General features: G+C 39.7%; 1 protein-coding gene across 4 annotated transcripts in view; it reads right to left on the bottom strand.

Moving 5' to 3' along the window:
- The window catches only part of TRAPPC9 (trafficking protein particle complex subunit 9), an 806,604-nt gene that overhangs the window by 787,074 nt on the left and 536 nt on the right, over window positions 1-18,994 (bottom strand). For 2 of the 4 annotated variants that reach the window (XM_074943804.1, XM_074943805.1), the window contains exon 2: window positions 12,906-13,506. The exons of 1 other annotated variant lie outside the window; for it this stretch is intronic. In XM_074943804.1, coding sequence (XP_074799905.1) covers window positions 12,906-13,489 — 584 coding nt within the window. In that variant the 5' untranslated portion in view covers window positions 13,490-13,506. Of the gene's footprint in view, window positions 1-12,905; window positions 13,507-18,475; window positions 18,495-18,994 lie in introns of those variants that run through there. One more of the 4 variants, XM_074943806.1, reaches the window with a different exon arrangement.

The following is an 18,994-nucleotide window of genomic DNA, read 5'->3' as shown; positions in this document are numbered from 1 at the left end:
ACTAACCCTAAAGCAGAGATTCTCAAACTGTGGTCCACAAGCTCCATTCAGGTGCTCTGGGGATAGTTCCCTCTAAGGTGCATGCTTGGACAGCCGCACATGAGAGAATGAAGGGCCACTCACCTAATTAGTGGAGCCACGCAGGTGTGGCTTCACTAATTAGGTGCCTGGACTCTGGAGGAGACTCACATGTAAGGTGAGGTAGTGGCCTTGAGATAAGAGGCAGTAGGAGGTAGTGGGGTGAGAAGAGGAGTTGGGGGGGAAAATTTGGGATGTGCAGGGCTGCGGCAGCCAGAGGAAAAGGCAACTTTCCCCCAGCTCCAGGTCTGTAGCTGCAGGGGAGACCCCTTCACTCCTCCCCAGCCCCAGCGAGAGGACACAATCACATTAGAAAGGTAAGACTACGGATATTAAAAATATGAGTTGTGCACTTTTATTTGTAGAAAAATAAAACATTAAGGTTTTTTTTATATAGCGCTTTTATGCAAAGTGCTATACAATAGTTACCTAACAGTACAAACAACATTTGGAAAGATCATTAAGTTGTCCACCAAGACCCTCAGCAATTTTCAAGTGGTCCGCAGGAAAAAAAAAAGTTTGAGAACCACTGCCCTAAAGAATTTGAAAGAGTGTAATAGGGACCTCAGGAAAATTTTACAGAGCACTTCGTATGAACTGGTACACCTCCTTACGAAAAAATGGGAAAACTCAAAGTAAAATTCTGTGGAAACATGATAATAGCAGAGATTGATGCCTCTAACAGCAGCAATTGCATTTGTTGTGACTAAATTCAATTCATGACAACATTTTAAAAAACAGAACTTAACATCTAAACCCATGAACTGACTTTTTTTTTTATTATTTTATTAAAGTAAAATGTATTCACATTACATTTTTCTAATGCTGACCTTTTCTGTAGGTAGAGGCCTCAAACCCTGCAACAGTAGCTGGGTGCAGCAGCTAAAACAGTGAAATGTAATCATTTTTTCTAGTGCAGTAGCGCCCAGAAACCCCTAATCAGGTACAGAGTGCCACTTCGCTAGGCACTACACAAACAGTCTTCTTGCCACAATGAGCATGCAATCTAAAGTGACAAATAAATGGGAAGGGGGAGTGGGACAAAATATGCAAGCTAAATGGTTAGGGCAATGATAAACAAATGGAAATAACTTTTTTTTTGCCCTAAGGAAAACTTGAGTGTTGGGGGAGAGGGGATCAAAATATGTACATTGCTATACTTTAAAAAAATATATACATTGCTGTCATAAATATAAAGGGTAAACACCTTTAAAGTCCTCCTGGCCAGAGGAAAAACCCTTTCACCTGTAAAGGGTTAAGAAGCTAAGATAACCTCGCTAGCACCTAAGCTGATAACCTCGCTGGGGGGGGGGGGGGGGCAAAGGGTTCTCTCTGTCTGCGTGATGCTTTTGCCAGGACCAGAGCAGGAATGCAGGTCAGAACTCCTGTAAAAAGTCAGTAAGCCATCTAGTTAGATATGCGTTAGATTCTGTTTTGTTTAAATGGCTGAGAAAACAATTGTGCTGAATAGAATAACTATTTCTGTCTGTGTATCTTTTTTTGTAACTTAAGGTTTTGCCTAGAGGGATTCTCTGTGTTTTGAATCTGATTACCCTGTAAGGTATTTACCATCCTGATTTTACAGAGGTGATTCTTCTACTTTTTCTTTAATTAAAATTCTTCTTTTTAGAACCTGATTGCTTTTCATTGTTCTTAAGATCCAACGGTTTGGGTCTGTGTTCACCTATGCAAATTGGTGAGGATTTTTATCAAGCCTTCCCCAGGAAGGGGGTGTAGGGCTTGGGGGGATATTGGGGGGGGGAGGAGAGACATTTGCAAGGGGGCATTTCCCCTGTTCTTTGTGTAACACTTTGGTGGTGGCAGTGTTAAACCTAAGCTGGTAAGAATAAGCTTAGGGGGTCTTTCATGCAGGCCCCCATATCAGTACCCTAGAGTTCAGAGTGGGGAAGGAACCTTGACAATTGCACATAAAGGACAGCCCCTTAACCTAACCATCAGAATTTTGCCATTTTTAGCAAGTATCTGGGAAGAAATGGACTTTAAGGGGTAATATGGAAAAGTGGCAGAGATGTCTATGGGAGAACCAGACAGGTAACCAACCAAAGCTAATATTACTGTCGCAGAAGTAGCAGCAGAGGACATCACACAGTGAGATACGAAAATATGCCTTCTGTTGCTACTGCCCATCCAGAAAGACTGGAAATGACCTCTCCCCACTATCCAATCTTCTTAAAAGCCCCTCATACACATCATATTGGATCCATGACTAGGGTGATGAGAGGGACAAGTAGTGGGACTGAATCCAAGGACCTTACCCATTATGTCCCACAGCTGTCAAGAAAACTGCAGCACTTGCATTACCCTTTTTAGATTTCCATTAAATGTATACTTTATAAAGATGGCTGAAAGAAAAGGAAACAGGAAGAAATTTTTGAGTGAAAGCTAAGGCTGCCTCTCACTATGAGGTGCAAGACTATGTCAAGTTTTAACCAGATTTCAGCACAGGTTCAGAATTTTTCAGATTCTGTGGAAATATGTCTCATTCTAATATTTAGTGTTGTCTGCTGTGATATAAACAAATTATAATTGGGACTGAGAGGAGAGGAGAGATTAGAAGAATTTTGCTAGTACCCATATTTTTGGAATAAAAATGTAAGACTAATCATTGCTATTTTAGTTTTGTTTGTAATATCTCCAACCTATCTCTACCTCAATAACACATTCCTTAGAATGAAGGACACTTGGCATTACTTTTTCTGTCAAATTATGATCTGTAGTGTCTCTTAATTAGAAAGTTTACTTTTTAATTCATTTTCATCCGAGTACTTCTCTCCCATATTAACCAATATATCAAGTTGTCATGACCAATAATTCGACAATAGTTGCTTTTCAAATGTTGGTGTTACAGCCAGGAATCCAAACTTTTGCTGAATTTGAAGGATAGACAAAATATCTTTTAACAGAGAATTATATTAAAGCTACGCTTCACAAAAGATGCAAATTCTCAGTTTAAAGCAAAGTGCTAGCAATCAATACTTTAGCAGGAATGGTTTAAAAATAAAGATGTAAGAATTTTAAGACACAAAGTAGAAATAAAAAATGCAGCTAATTGCAATGGATAGTTCCATTGCACAGTTTTATGAAAAAAGAAAAAGCAAAGTAAGTTGCTTCTGGTTACTGCTGTCTGGACTATGCTAAGCAGACTCATTTTCACTTGTTTTATAAGTCTGATGCTGTCATAAATATAAAGGGAAGGGCAAACCCCTTTAAAATCCCTCCTGGCCAGAGGAAAAATCCTCTCACCTGTAAAGGGTTAAGAAGCTAAAGGTAACCTCGCTGGCACCTGACCAAAATGACCAATGAGGAGACAAGATACTTTCAAAAGCTGGGAGGAGGGAGAGAAACAAAGGGTCTGTGTGTCTGTCTCGATGCTGCCTTTGCCGGGGACAGACCAGGAATGGAGTCTTAGAACTTTTAGTAAGTAATCTAGCTAGGTACGTGTTAGATTATGATTTCTTTAAATGGCTGAGAAAAGAATTGTGCTGAATAGAATAACTATTTCTGTCTGTGTATCTTTTTTGTAACTTAAGGTTTTGCCTAGAGGGGTTCTCTGTGTTTTGAATCTAAGTACCCTGTAAGGTATCTACCATCCTGATTTTACAGAGGGGATTTCTTTACTTCTATTTACTCCTATTTCTATTAAAAGTCTTCTTGTAAGAAAACTGAATGCTTTTTCATTGTTCTCAGATCCAAGGGTTTGGGTCTGTGGTCACCTATACAAATTGGTGAGGCTTTCTATCCAACATTTCCCAGGAAAGGGGGGGGGGGTGCAAGTGCTGGGAGGATTGTTCATTGTTCTTAAGATCCAAGGGTCTGGGTCTGTAGTCACCTAGGCAAATTGGTGAGGCTTTTTACCAAACCTTGTCCAGGAAGTGGGGTGCAAGGTTTTGGGAAGTATTTGGGGGGGAAAGACGTTTCCAAACAGCTCTTCCCCAGTAACCAGTATTTGTTTGGTGGTGGTAGTGGCCAATCCAAGGACAAACGGTGGAATATTTTGTACCTTGGGGAACTTTTTGACCTAAGCTGGTAAAGATAAGCTTAGGAGGTTTTCATGCAGGTCCCCACATCTGTACCCTAGCGTTCAGAGTGGGGAAGGAACCTTGACAGATGCAAAAAAATAATAAAATTTTGCTCCATTGGACATTACCATTTGCTCATTTGTTCTTTGATTTCAAAGATTATACATGAAATTAAATAAAGAGCAAGTGATTCACTCAGTGTACAGCTATATTAGTTCTGCCTTTAAAATAATAAATGCTGCCAAAAAATGTATTTTAAATAAATGTACTAGACCCCAAAGATCAGAAGATAGTCACAATAACTAATATTTTCCAGATTGATATTTAGCTCTTAAATATCACTTCTCATGAATATATCTCAAAGTTCTTTACAAAAGAAGTATCATTACCCCCAATTTACAGAGTGAGAAACTGAAGCAGAGAGGTGACGTTAGTTGCCCAAAGTCACCCAGCCAGTCATTGACAGCAGCAGGAGTAGAACCAGGCCTGCAGAGTCCCAGTGCAGCGCCCTATCAACTGGTTCACACTCCCTCCCCAAGATATACTGCGTTAGGAAATTGTTTACACTGTGGACATGTGGTTTTATATATTCAACACGTAAATACATTCATTTCCTGCAGCAAAGCCCAGGTATCAATAAATGCTGCTCATATAAAGTAACTGACATCCCCATTAAAAAAACCCATTTTTAAATAACTTTATAATTCATTGTTGTTTATGAAGAACTAAGTTATCCAAGTGAACAATTTTTATAGTGGTTACAACAATATGCAGTTTTTCCAACTTGTGCTTGAATACTATACAAATGTCTCTGCCAAGTGAAAAGGTGAACATTCATGTAAACAAAATCCACCCTCAACACACAGATAAAACTTAATTCACCAGATGCTTGAGGTTTTTGTTTGGTTTTATTTTTAAAGTCACCCAGCTACAAAAAGGGTCAGTAAAAACATTAATTCAGAACTAGACTGAAAAAACGCTAGTCTGTAATCAAATGTATAATACTATATTTATTGCTAAAAAATAAAAATCACTTTTTTGGTGATTTCCTCCAGTGTAAATAAATCATGAAATAAATTATTTGTCCCAGCTAGTGATGCTATGTGACCTGAAATGAAGAAATTGGTGCAAAATCTTGCAATATAATAAGGAGGTTATACCTTTTCTTTTTTCTCTTTTGGGGTGGGGGGAAGAAGAGATGCATTGGTTGGTTAATCATGAGTCACCAGTGTTCTGGTTCCCTGTGGTCTAAGCCAATTCCCACATAGTGACAGGGGTTAGAAGTCATTTTCTACGTTCTCTCAGAGGGAGTGGCATGAGCAGAGAGCCATTGTACTTGCTTGCTCTTCCTTTTCCCCCATAATGCAATCCAAGATTTTTGATGGACAGTGACTGCTGAAGACACCAGATGAAAAAGCACCCCATCCACCAAAAATACTGGCCAGTGGTAGCAAGTCCACTAATCCTATCCCAAATCATAAAGGGTGTTGTCACTTACAGGACTACATGGTCTTATGCGATACCCCACAGCTTCACATAACCATTCCAAACCTGAATCTTTAAAGGTTCCCCATGCACTAGAGTTACATGTGGTTGACTACTGCAAGGCTGGCTTACAATGTGCTTTCAAATATAGTTCCATCTTTATGCAGTAGCTCTTATGTTTTTAAGAAAACAAAATCCTCTTAAGAAGTAAGAATCAGTATTGTTTTGGGAGCACTGTGGAAAACAGAATGCTTGTCTGCTACACACTAAAACAGTTAACACTAACAGCCACTGTAGTGCCTTCATCAAACTTGCTTACCTTATTCTGGGTGTCCGCATTTCTGGTTTAACGTCAAGCACCTCATCAACTTGCATGTGCAGGACACAATACATACTTCTGTGCCACTTCTGGTGATAGAACCAGAAGGCAGAGTCCTGGCCACTTCCATCCCCACCTAATCTCATGTACATCTGGTGCATATATATTGCAGCCATGCATTTGACTTTATATGCATTGCTCTGTTCCTCCCCTATTTCACTAATTCTCCAGCTAAAATTGCCCAAGGTGACTGCCATAATTATGTGCAAAATTCAGAATGGGCAAAAAAGTGTTGAATCATTAAATTTCAAACTAGAAGTAAATTTCACCACAAACCATTTAGCAAAAGTTTGGAGGAGTTTCTGATTCTTCAGAACATCAGAAAGCAAGCCTGAAGGTTCAAAAACCATGCAAAATGAATTGGCAAAGTTTTCATGCAAAATGCTGCCAAAAAAAAAAAAAAAAATTCCCACCAAATTCAATCAATTCCCAATTCCAGTTAGCATGCATAACAACAAATATCACTGTTCATAACATTATTGAGCCTTTAAAAATCCAGCTACAGCATTTAATTTCCATCACTGACAGAACTTTTGAATTTTGAAAACAAACACAGGCAGTAGCTTCATGGCTTTGAAGTTTACAAAATAAAGCAGTTTCCAGAGGTCAGCAGCCATCTCAGCAAATTGTGTGTATTCTACAAAAAAAAATTCCAGCATTGCCATCAAATAGAATTGCCATATGCTAAAAGAAGTGAACCCATGATAATAACGGTCCAGCGGTAATTCTTAGTTGTACTGGAAAAACATACACAAGCAACGCTCAACTATGTAATGAAGACAGAATGGAAAGGCAGCACATGAAAGCTAACTAATTTTAAATATAATCTATCACAGCCTACCTTTTCAGACCCAACAACAAACTCACAGGGCAGTATGAGAGGAAAAAAAAGAAAAAGAAAGAAAGGAACAAAACAAAAATTAGAAATATACAAGAACAGAAAAAAATTAAATAGGCACATATACATGTACTCAGATTTCACACAGTTTGACAAAGAACAGTGAACAAATCCCACCTACTATATGTTAACATTAGAAAAGCAATACATCTATATAGGATATTGGGTGATGAGAGAGCAAGAACCATGTTAAGTAGATGTCTTATTAGTTCAAAATCAACAATGTAATAGTGCCCGCACTGAGTTGATGTGAATAACAAACATTAAAATAATCCGGGCCCAACAGACTAGAAACACTAGCTTTTTTTTTTTTTTTTTTTAAATTGAAAACCGGGGAAACCTAGAAAAAGTTATCAAACAGCGGTGGCTGAAATGGTCAAGGAGGGAATGACTTCAACAGAAATGGTCTCATACAAGGACTTGAAAACAGAGTACTACACACCGCTTCCTACTTCTCATCTGCTAAGCAAGCATTTTACCATTTAAGCTAATTCTCCAATACAAATACTGTAATTAGGCTTAGAAGGATTAGATTTTTATCAGTAAGTGTCACTAAACATCGATTTTACCATACACACAAACCTATGAAAAAATATTTCCATCAATGATCATCTAAATTTATAAATAGGCAAACTAAGAAAAAGGCTGCTTGAGAAATATCAGAGTATGACTTAAGGATATTTACTTTGTATATTTTGACATGATGTTGACAATTTGTATTTTAACAACTATAAAGCTAATTTTCTGAATCTCAATGTCTGTCAAATAATTTGACTCCCCCACAATTTCCCAACTATGAAGATTTTAAATTGATAGTTTTTAGCCCTTTATTTTTGAACAGATTTTATCCATTGAAATTATTTAAAAAAAAAATCCAATTCTGCCAAGCCTACTTGTAATGTTCCCTTGATATCACCACTCTCAGTATAGAACCTGGGAAACAGTATCATCTACCAGGTACACAAGTAAGCTGCTAGAAGAAACAGATCTCAACTCTGCCTTCCTCTCAACAGCATCTAGTGTCTCTGGACTACAAAGCATGAAATGACTCTTGCCCTAGTTTGTAAGAGCTGCATTTAGGCAGCCAGTTTGGTTACAATAATCATCCACCTCAGTAGCGAATATTACTTCTTGATAATAAATGTGAGTGAAACATGACTGCACTGATCCTAGCCACCTATTCCTAGTCAGCAGGTTAATGTGGTCCAAGCTTATAATGCACAGTCTTTGACGGGAAGTGCGCTAGCCTGAAAGGATATTAATTGAATTGAGGGGTTTAAAATATTCTCTCAGTTGAACGTACATAGGCATTATGGTATGACCAAAAATTACCCTGGCGTGTTTCATCCTGGTGATGTGTAACTCACTAATTTCAGTTGAGATTTTCTACATTGACATACTAACCCGGCTCATTTGATATGGGGTATATCTCTAGCCTTCAGATGAGTTGGCCTCTGTGAGGGCTTATCAACTGTAATTGCAAATTTGAGAGTTGCAGGGAAAGATACACTTCCCACAGATTAAACAACAATCTGTAACCAAACGATCAGAGGTGCACTGAGGCATCAAATCCCTCTGTGCAATATTTGGTGATATTCTAATGCAGTCATTTGCATCAAGCCAGGGCAATATTCAGGCCCTAGCAGCAGTTAGCAGTATATAAACTATAAAGTTAGAACACCTCATTGTCTCCACAGAAAGAGATGAGAGTGGAGAAAAGGAGTTCTAACTTGGGGGAAGAGAAACCCCAACCACTGTAAAGAGGCCATGTTTGCCTCCCACCTTTCATCAGTTTGTAGTAGCTGGAAGTACTGAAGAGTGTCTCATGGTTTGTTCCACCATCCAAATAAAGTTAGTCTGGTCTTTCATCATTTAAACTCAATCTCTACCATCATGTGTGCATACCCTCAAAAATGAGAAAAGAAAAAAAATCTTTTCCTATAGTTTAAAAAAAAAAGATAAAGTTGCAATATACAGCTTTAAACAATGATTCCCATTTGGCTAGTGAATTATAGGCACTATACAACATAACATGCTACATTATAGACACGTTTTATTGTGAGCTAAATAGTGAGAAGAAACTGGACTAGCATTTCACCTTTGAAGATCTATGTTCAAATACTCTGACTCAAAAGTGTAAATTAATGTTATGGTTTCAGTCCAGTTCATACATAGGTGATAGTCCTGAGTTTCTGTACAGTAGCCTACAAGAACTGCAATATTACAAGGTAGGTTCAAAGTGCTCTGGAAGATCTGTGCAAAGAAGCCCACAAAGGGTATACTTATTATATCATTTCTGGATCAAGCCAGGGCTGTCAGTCTTTCACTTTTACAAGTAGTGAAAGAATAAAAAGACACAAAATGCCTTTATCTTACTTAAATATAAACAAGAATTAATGAGGCTGGGTGTGGGAGGGTTCCAATGCGAAGGGGTATAACTGAATTTTTCTGGGACTATAACTTTCTCAGCTCTACTAAGAAACTGAAAAATTTTGCTAAGAAAGTGACCACAAGTTCCAGCTATTCAGTATATCTTATTTTGCTAAAATATTACCCAAAATGCTAATTTGAACAGAAACTTTTAAACACCTTTCATGTGCAATTTAAATATAATCCAGATGTTTTACAACACAATCAAAAACGCCAGCGCAAAATAACGCTGAACAAAAAAAATTTGGAAATTATGGTTTATCAAGTCTTTCTGGTGTAATTTTTAAATTGAAGATTTATGATAGAAGTTGGAATACTTACTGTCTTCTTAACGACATGGTGATGCTAACTGCAGAAACACTGTAGTTAAAAGGCACCCATTGCTTGAACCAATTTAAAAGCTACTCCCTACAGTAACTCCTCGCTTAACATTGTAGTTATGTTCCTGAAAAATGCTACTTTAAGCAAAACAATGTTAAGCGAATCCAATTTCCCCAAAAGAATTAATGTAAATGGGGTGATTAGATTCCAGGGAAATCTTTTTCGCCACACAAAAGACATAATATACATATACAGTATAATTTTTAAATAACTGTAAACAATTTAATACTGTACTCACTAATGACGACTGAGAAGCTTGGTTGAGGCAGGGGCGTAGTGGGGTGGGGGAGCAGCAGCTTGCCCCGCTCCGCCCACCCAGTGTTCCTGCCGGACAGCGGGAGTGGGGTCTTGCCCCACTCCACCCACCCGGGGCTCCTGCTGGGGAGCCGGGTGGGGGGCTTGCCCACTCCCCGGCTGGAATGCCCCCCACGCCCTGACCGAGCTCCCCGACTGGTACGCCCGGCAGAGCGAGCCAAACAACCTTATAATGGAAAACTGCGTGACTTTAAACGAGTATGTTCTCTAATAGATCAGAAACCTAATAATGAAACAATGTTAACCAGGACGACTTTTAAGTGCAGAGTTACTGTATTACATCAGGTTCAGCATGGCGATATGAGCACCTAAGATACCACTAAAACTGTAAGCCAATGTGTCCAAAGCATGTACTACACCAGAGCTGGGATGGAAGGTCCCATTGGCAACTTGCCAAGAACAACTATTTCGGTTTTAAGCACACGTAACAAATGAAAACTAAATGCAACAATGCATGTCTGCTTGGATCTACACTTTCCTATGATGAAAGGAATGTGCACTGATTGCTGTTTGAGTTCCCTACCGTTTTAGAATTTCATGGGTCACATTTGGCCCTGGGACTGCACTATAATCACCTCTAGTAAATAACCATTTTGGCATAACACCTTTAACTTTTGGAAACCAGTATTCTGTTACATTACACACAGTGTAAAGGGGCTCATTTAACGTCAAGTATCAGCGGGGTAGCCGTGTTAGTCTTTAAGGTGCCATCGGACTCCTTGGTGTTTTTGTGGATACAGACTAACAGATTTATTTGGGCATAAGCTTTTTTACCCACGAAAGCTTATGACCAAATAAATCTGTTAGTCTTCAAGGTACCACCGGACTCCTTGGTGTTTTCATCTCATGTCACTTTATTCTAAAGTGATTAACGCCACAAATACTGTTGAAAGTTTTTAGACAATACTCCTAAAGAAGTTTTATTTTATTCAAAAATAGGAATTCTATTGCCCTGACCTTGTCACTATGTTCAGCCTAGACCAGTGGTTCCCAAACTTTAACAACCTGTGAACCCCTTTCACTAAAATGTCAAGTCTCACGAACCTCCTCCTAAAAATGAATATTTCCAGGGATTTTCTCCTTTACCCGAGTATAAATTATAAAAGCAGTGATCTTAGAAATATAAAATTAGTTTTTATGACAGGCTTATTACACACTATTATTTATCATTACAGTATTTTTATTACATTATGAAAACGGCAACACTCTTCCAAGAGCTCACTTTCGTGGCTTGTGTTTCATCGAGGAGTATCAGATGTGAAACAGCATGAAGGTATTTAAGAAACCAACGCAAAGAGTTTCTCCTACACAAGCATTCAGGTCTTGAGCAGTCCAGGCAAAGAACACACATTACAAGAAAGCTTAAACTTGTTCTTCATAATAATTTTAAAAACAATACTAGCTGCTGATTTAATTTTAAAAAACAACAAAAAAATATCCACCTCCCTTTCCATTTCTTATAAGGAGTCTTGAAGTTTAAATCTTCTCAGTGTGATAGATATGCTTGCTTTGATCTGCTTAGCTCTTGGAAGTCCAGGGGCTCCGTGCTGCTGGCCCCATGCTGCACGGGGTCCCTAGGGGCAGCTCTGTCTGCCATTAGGGAATTCCCCCCCCCCCCCCGAGAACTCCCTGTAACATTTTACGAACCCCAGTTTGGGAACCACTGGCTAGACCAACAGTCTACAGCTGAGTAATGCATCGCCTACATGGGTTTGTCTACTTTACAGAATTTTACTACCTGTACACAGTATGAAGAATTGAGTTACATGACAATATTGACCATGACAAATCACATTCAGTATCAGACAGTTAAACCCTTCTAGGACCAGCCAGAAAGTTGAGGGAGATGCAGAGTAACTAAGCAGCAGAGACACACACACCCTAGGTAGCAACCTGTAGCATGTACACCAGAGTAGATTTAGTGGTGGCCTACAAATTTAATCAGACCCCTAACTGCACAATGTTGATGTAACGACAGAGTCCCTAAACAGCTAAAGTACCCTGTTAAGAGTTTCAGCACTCTCTCCTTCTCCAGCAGCTGGAAGGCGTGGGGGTTAGCGTCTCATTTGGGTTTTGCCCCTGAGCAGTGAAACACCCAAGCTCTTTCACACCTGTCTCTGGCTAGCTGGTTTATTTCTCTAGCTAACAGGTGTCTGGTAAAACTTCCAAACCCTATGGCTGGAAGGCATGGATAGAGATGGCTGGGAAATATTGATGGGATGTTAGAAACGTACAGATTAGAGAAAGGTTTCAGGGCTGTGGTGGAAGAAGAAAGGAATAGTGAGAAAATATGAGAATAGGGAACAGAACACAAAGTAAGAGAGAGAAAGAAATGAGAGGAGGGAAAGAGAAGGAGGAAACGAATACTTAAGACAATTCACAAAGATAGACCATAGTTCTATTACAGGAATGCAAAAGAAGTGGAGGGAAGACAGTAAGGACAGGAAGATATAAGACAAAAGCAAGGAATGTAGTAAATAGGGTTAGTCAGATAGTACACAGCAAAATATGTAAAATTAATTTTACTACAGTTTATTGATCAATACATTAATTTATAATATTCATCCAGTTCTATAGCTAGTCAAATTCCATTCAGCAAAAATATAACTAGAAGTAGAATCTGTCAAACCTATTCAATTACTTTTTTAATAAACTATTTGACGAGCCCTACAAATTAAATTTAAAAATATGAATAGAAAGTTAATTAACAAGGTAAGAAAATTAAATATAGTCCACTAGTAAATAAAGTAAGTTCCCTTACATTACAGAAGATACAGCCTTGAGGAAGCGGTGTTATTGGTGCCACAGGCATTTCTTTAGGCGGACTAATAGGCTTAGTCCTTGAGCTAGCATCAGGTAAATTTTTCAAGCCCTGTTAGGTTGTAAACAAGCTACTTACCTACTATCAGTATCCAGACCTACAAAGTCCTTTTTTTCAAAAGGGACACACAGAAGTGGGATCTTGTCACCAGATTTATCAGTGGCCCTGTCAAGACGTTTGGATTCCAGAACAATGAAGAGAGATTCAATAAAATCTTCTATTCTCTTCTCCACAGTTTCACACTGATCGTAACTAGGGTAAAATGCCACATCTGTGCGGGGCTGCTCTGCAACCTCTCCTTGAAGCCCAAAGACAAACAATCGGGAATCATAGAGTGTAGAACCATATATTTCCTTCTGAAGGTGGAATTTTTCAAAAGTTTGGGGCCAATCCTTTGCAGAGGAACAGTCTGTTATGATTATGAGCCCCACAACCTTCCGATGCGTCTGAAAATCCCCCCATTCATTGTTTTCCGGAGGGTAGTGATGTCTATAGCGGATATATAGCACACGCTGGGAGTCACGAACATTAATCTGACTCACGGTTGAAATTCGTTTGTAGATCCTAAAAAAGTTTTCTTCAGGGACAATCCCAACTGGCTGGACCACAACCAGGAGAGTTTGATGGTCCTCAGCACACTGCATGTAGTCAGGAACGCTCATTATGCATCAATTATACTCTAATAAAAAGAAAAAATATTAATTATTTTCAGAGGAGTGGATGGCACTTAGAAAAAAAAGGTCAGGGTGCAGACACCTAACGTGTCTGCACCCTGCGGTCTCAACCCTAAAACCCTTTGTCACAGAAAGCAGAGCTAAAACCCCCATTCAGAAATAAAAATCCATAAATAAGACGAGGCTAAAGTATAACCTATTGTTGCTATCCTTGTCCTTCCTATACCTCACTTGCCTGGTTTGTTATCCCTTAATGGGTTATGTTTAATTTAGAGCCTAATCTTGCAAACACTTATGCACATGCTTGACATTAAGCATATGAGTAGTTCCATTGACTACACAGAGATTACTCACATAAAACAAGGCATTTGCATTAATGATTGCAGGCTCTGGGCCTAAATTAGTAAGTGTTATCTATGGAAGTACTACCACTGGCAACAATTACGTGCATTATTCAAAACTGTTTTCCATTCCATAAGCTACCATGCTAGTTGTTTGAGGGAGCAAAGACTGGAAAGAAGTTAGTAGAGGTCAGCTATGGACAATATTAAACAAATTTTTAACTCAACTTCAAGAATGACAAAAATACATACAGAAATATTTCTAAAAGCAGATTTTCCTAAAATGCTGTATCTGCTGCAAAAGAATGGTGCTACCTAAACACATTTTGCATTCCCCCGTCCTGCCATTACAGTTTTATATTTTTGAGGAAATAAATGAAAGAACTGTAGAGAAAGGGACAAAGGTAAAGGAAAAGTCATGTATTACAAATGGCTCCAGGGGTTTGAAAAAGAATCATATCCAGTACTGTCAACCTTCTTTCCAAAGAAGAAATCTTACTGTTTATTATACAACAAGATATAATTAGAGTTTAGACATTTCAATGTAGGCAAAAGCAAGATAAATTAACCTAGGGCAATAAAAAAAAAGTTGGTATCCTGACTGAGCACCTCCTTTACAAGTTTCATTCCAACATAATTTGAAATGGTAAAGATACTAAACCCTGCAAAATAGTTTAATAATGCAAACTCTAACCCTAATAATACTCGACATCTGACATAAAATTATTTCTTTCTGTCCCTATTTTATGCCACACACATTTTCTGTTATCTGAGTGCTGGCTTACTCCAATACAAACTTTAATACTGAACACTTCCAGATCACATATGTATGTTACAAACTCTCTCAAAGTCATTCCAGATACTGCTGTTTTATCTCCACATCACTACAAATTAAACCACCACTATAGGAGGGACTATACTCTACTTTACTTTCCTCTTTCTACTAATTCTGCAGCAAACTTATGCTGTCTATTGCCAAAGATAAACTGAACACACAAAAGGGGTAATTTTTGACATGCTGGCGCAGCCATTGCACTGTTTTAAAAAACGTAATATAAAAAACGAGACTTGGAGAGCTCACAAATAAAGCAAGGCAACGTAGAAATTAAGAGGCAAGATAGAAGGTGATGAAAACCAGAGTAGGAAGAAAATAACCATTCAAGAATTCATAAAGTTTAAATAAAAGACCTTCCTTTTTGGAGCTATGAGGGCTAAAATGCCCCTTAAATTTATTTACAAAGCAAATCCTACATAACATTGTTAATATCTAATTTATGTAACTGTATCCTTAAGACATGTTGAAGCACTGCAATAATTAAAGAGAAATACTGATTTTATATTCATATTACTTTCCCCCACCAGGATCAGAGCTCCCTTGGGCTAAGTACTATTGAAACACATACAAAGACACAGGCCTGGCCTAAAGAGCTTACAAGTGCCAAAGTTAAGCAAAAAGAGGCAGCGATCATGTATGTATAGAACAATTAAAAAGTTGTGCACTACTGTAACAGTGTGCAGGAGAACCCAAGTACATGACAAAGACTATTCTAGAACTCAAACATTACGTTTTAGCTTTGATATTTTATTCAACTACTGAAAGCCCATGCTGTGACACAAGGGTAGCAGTTAGGCCAAGTAATCCACCATATGTGCAGTCTCCCTCAGACAACCAATGAGGTTGTTGCATGAAAGTTTGCTGTAGAGTAAGGGTGATGATTGATGGAGTTAGGTCTGATATCACAATTGTCTATGACACTTGGCCTGGAATATACGCATGCCTCACTGCAGCTGAACAGTGCACAAGTTCTCAGAATGACTGAGAACTTAAAAATTGGACAATAAAAGCCCACGAATCCCAATGATGATTGAACCTGGTGATATTCTAAACCAAAAGACCTCTCAACCATATCTGTAGCCATTTCCATCGCTTCACATTGACTCGGAGACACTCTGCCACTCTCACTTTGAAGCCTAATCCTGAAATTTATCATACAGATTACAAAATTTCCAGTCAACAGATCTTACAAACAATAACATTGTTTAGAGAGCTATGCCTTTAGAGACTACAGTTATGTTATCCTAAAAATTCATTCGAGTGAAAAAGTGGAAAATTACTGCCCTCTAACTTTAATCTACTTACTTCTGCAACACTCTGGGTTTGTTTCTTTGTTTTGCAGGGGGGAAGGGGATTTAACTTGGTCACTACTAAACTCAATTCTTGATCCTGAAAGGTGTTCAGCATCTCCTGACAAATACTAAGCACCCACAAGAGGGGATGATGATCTGAAGCACCTCACAAGTTCATGCCCTAAAAACTTGGAAAGGGGGCAAGTGGAGGGGAGACTCATGCTCACAAATTATGTCAGAGAATGAAGTAGTGCCCACAGCAATTATTTTCAATCATTATATGATATGACCTAGAGGTCTATAAAAATCATGAATGGTGTTGAAAAAGTGAATAGAGAAGTGTCATTTACCCTTTCCTATAATACAAAAAGCAGGGGTCACCCCCATTAAATTAATAGGCAACAGATTTAATTCAAACAAAAGGAAGTACATTTTCATACTATGCACAATTAACCTGTGGAACTCATTGCCATGGGGTGATGTGATGGCCAAAAGTTTAACTGGGTTCAGAAAAGAACTTGGTAAGTTCATGGAGGATAGGTCCATCAATGGCTATTAGCCAAGGTGGTCAGGAATACAACCAGATGCTCACAGCAACCCTAAACTTCTAACTGCCAGAAGCCAGAAGGGAAAGATAGGGATGGAGCTCTCCAAATTTGCCCTGTTCTGTACACTTTCCATGAAGTTCCAGTACTGTTGACTGTTAAAGACAACATACCGGGCTAGACGGACCACTGGTCTGACCTAATATGGTTATTCTTTCTTATTCCAAATCCAGGTAGGACCTGGGGCTGCAACCACAACATACACACGAGGAAAAAAAAAATCTTTGTATTATTACCTAATAAAACACCCAAATGTTAAGTTTATGTACTCAAGCAAATTATTAGAGGGGAGGGATAGCTCAGTGGTTTGAGCACTGGCCTGCTAAACCGAGGGTTGTGAGTTCAATCCTTGAGGGGGCCATTTAGGGATCTAGGGCAACTATGGGGGATTGGTCCTGCTTTGAGCAGGGGGTTAGACTAGATGACCTCCTGAGGTCCCTTCCAACCCGGTGATTCTATTTTGAGAAAGTTATACTGGCTCCCTGTTAAATATCATTATGAGGTCAGTTTATGTTAACTGTTACTGGACAGCACTAATACTATCCCTTATCACAGTATACCCCATTGAGAGCAGAGTTTTAAGGGCTTGTCTGCACTTAAAACACTACACTTGTGCCACTGTAGCACTTCAGTGAGTCGACGGGGACAGCTTCCACCATCCATGTAGATAATCCACCTTCCCGAGAGGCAGTAATTAGGTTGATGGGAAAATTTTCCCACGGACCTAGCACCATCTACAGTGGTGGTTAGGTTGATTTAACCTCATCGTTCAGGGGTGTGGCTTTTTCATACCCCTGAGACACACAGTTATATAAATCTAATTTCCTAGTGTAGACCATGCCAACGACCCTGGTATAGTATTCCTCGCTTGACAACTAAGGACTTGTCTACACTTACATTTTATAGTTCTCTAACTTGCTGGCTCAGGGGTGTGAAAAATCACCCCCGAGTGCAGCAAGCCTGAGCACTTTAAAGCACTAGTGTAGACAGGCTCTGAGCGCTGGGAGCCACACTCCCAGTGCTCGGAGCTAATCCCCTCGTAGAGGTGGATTACCAGGAGCGCTGGGAGACCTCTCTCCCAGCGCTCCCACATGACCACACTCACACTTCAAAGCGCTGCCGCGGGAGCGTTCCCGCAGAAGCACTTTTAAGTTTACAGTGTAACCATGCCCTAAGCCTGGTCTATGCTAGGAATTTACACTGGTATGGCTACATTTGTAAGGAGTGTGAAAAATACACACCCCTGAGAGATGTAGCTATACAGACCTACACCTGGTGCAGATAGCCATTGGTGTCCTGTAAGGGTAGATAGTGTCTACACTGAAGCGCAACAGCTTACCCTTAGATTTGCCATTCCTTCTCTGTGGTGCACCTTGTGGAACCATTTATCACTGTGCAAAGTGGGTGTAAAACATTTCCAAATCAGAATGACAGAATTTTACACCTACTTTGCACAGTGATAAATGGTTCCACACGGTGCAGAACAGCAGTGATTTAGACGCAGGAGCCATTTGACCTTTATGATAGTTTATACATTTTGTTAGGTGGACAAGACAGCTTATTACTTTTTCCTTTTTACATAAACACTTCACTTCTCTCTCAGCTGAACTAACATTGACACCCCCCATTCTTGCTGAGTTTTAAATTCAAACCAAGCAGAAGTTGTCATCCACCTGTGAATTTTTAGAAGGGGGGCCAGGGCAAGCTAATAACCAATACCAACATGCAGCTCAAAAGTACAAGTGGTGTAGGAAAAGATGATTTGTTTATTTATTCTACAAACCAGTACTCAAACTAAGTTTGAAACAACTGTCAAGCTAGGCGGGGTTTCCTTGAGTTATTCAGGCTGGGAAATGTTTACATCTGTAGTTTAGTTTTCACCCTCTATGCTCTTTACTTACCACATTTGCCTCAGCTTGGGCAACAAAATAGACCAGCCAATTTCACTTTTTCACAGAGGCTCAGATTCAGGAGGGACTACAGCTGTCTGAAAAGGCTGTTCCCACTGTACAACGCTCTAGCAGATAAACCCCAGGGGACCAGAACCACTGCTGTCCAGGGAAACTATGGTGGGAGGAGTGGGGGATGATGGAAGTCCAACAGGAAGCAACTGAGGGCAGGGCAAGGAGGAGCAATGGGAAGAGGGGTACAGTGCAGGAAAGGGCAGGGCCCAGGCACCTGGGGGGAGGGCACCAGGGAAAAGGCAGGCTGCTTAAGTTGGGAGAAGGAGGGCACCCAAGAAAGGGCAGGGACTCTGGTTAGGAGCAACCCCAGGGAACAGGGCACCAAGGGTGGGGGGCACCAGGGAAAGGGCAGGGATCACAGCTGGCAGGGGACAGGGCGCTGAGGAAGGGAGAGCACCAAGAAAAGGGCAGGAGGGAGCATGGGACAGGGCACCAAGGAAGGGGGGGCAACAGGAA

This window comes from Natator depressus, chromosome 2 (assembly GCF_965152275.1).
Source record: "Natator depressus isolate rNatDep1 chromosome 2, rNatDep2.hap1, whole genome shotgun sequence".
Classification (NCBI taxonomy): domain Eukaryota; kingdom Metazoa; phylum Chordata; order Testudines; family Cheloniidae; genus Natator; species Natator depressus.
Note: the sequence above shows the minus strand (reverse complement) of the source record. Positions and strands in the feature narration are given on the sequence as shown.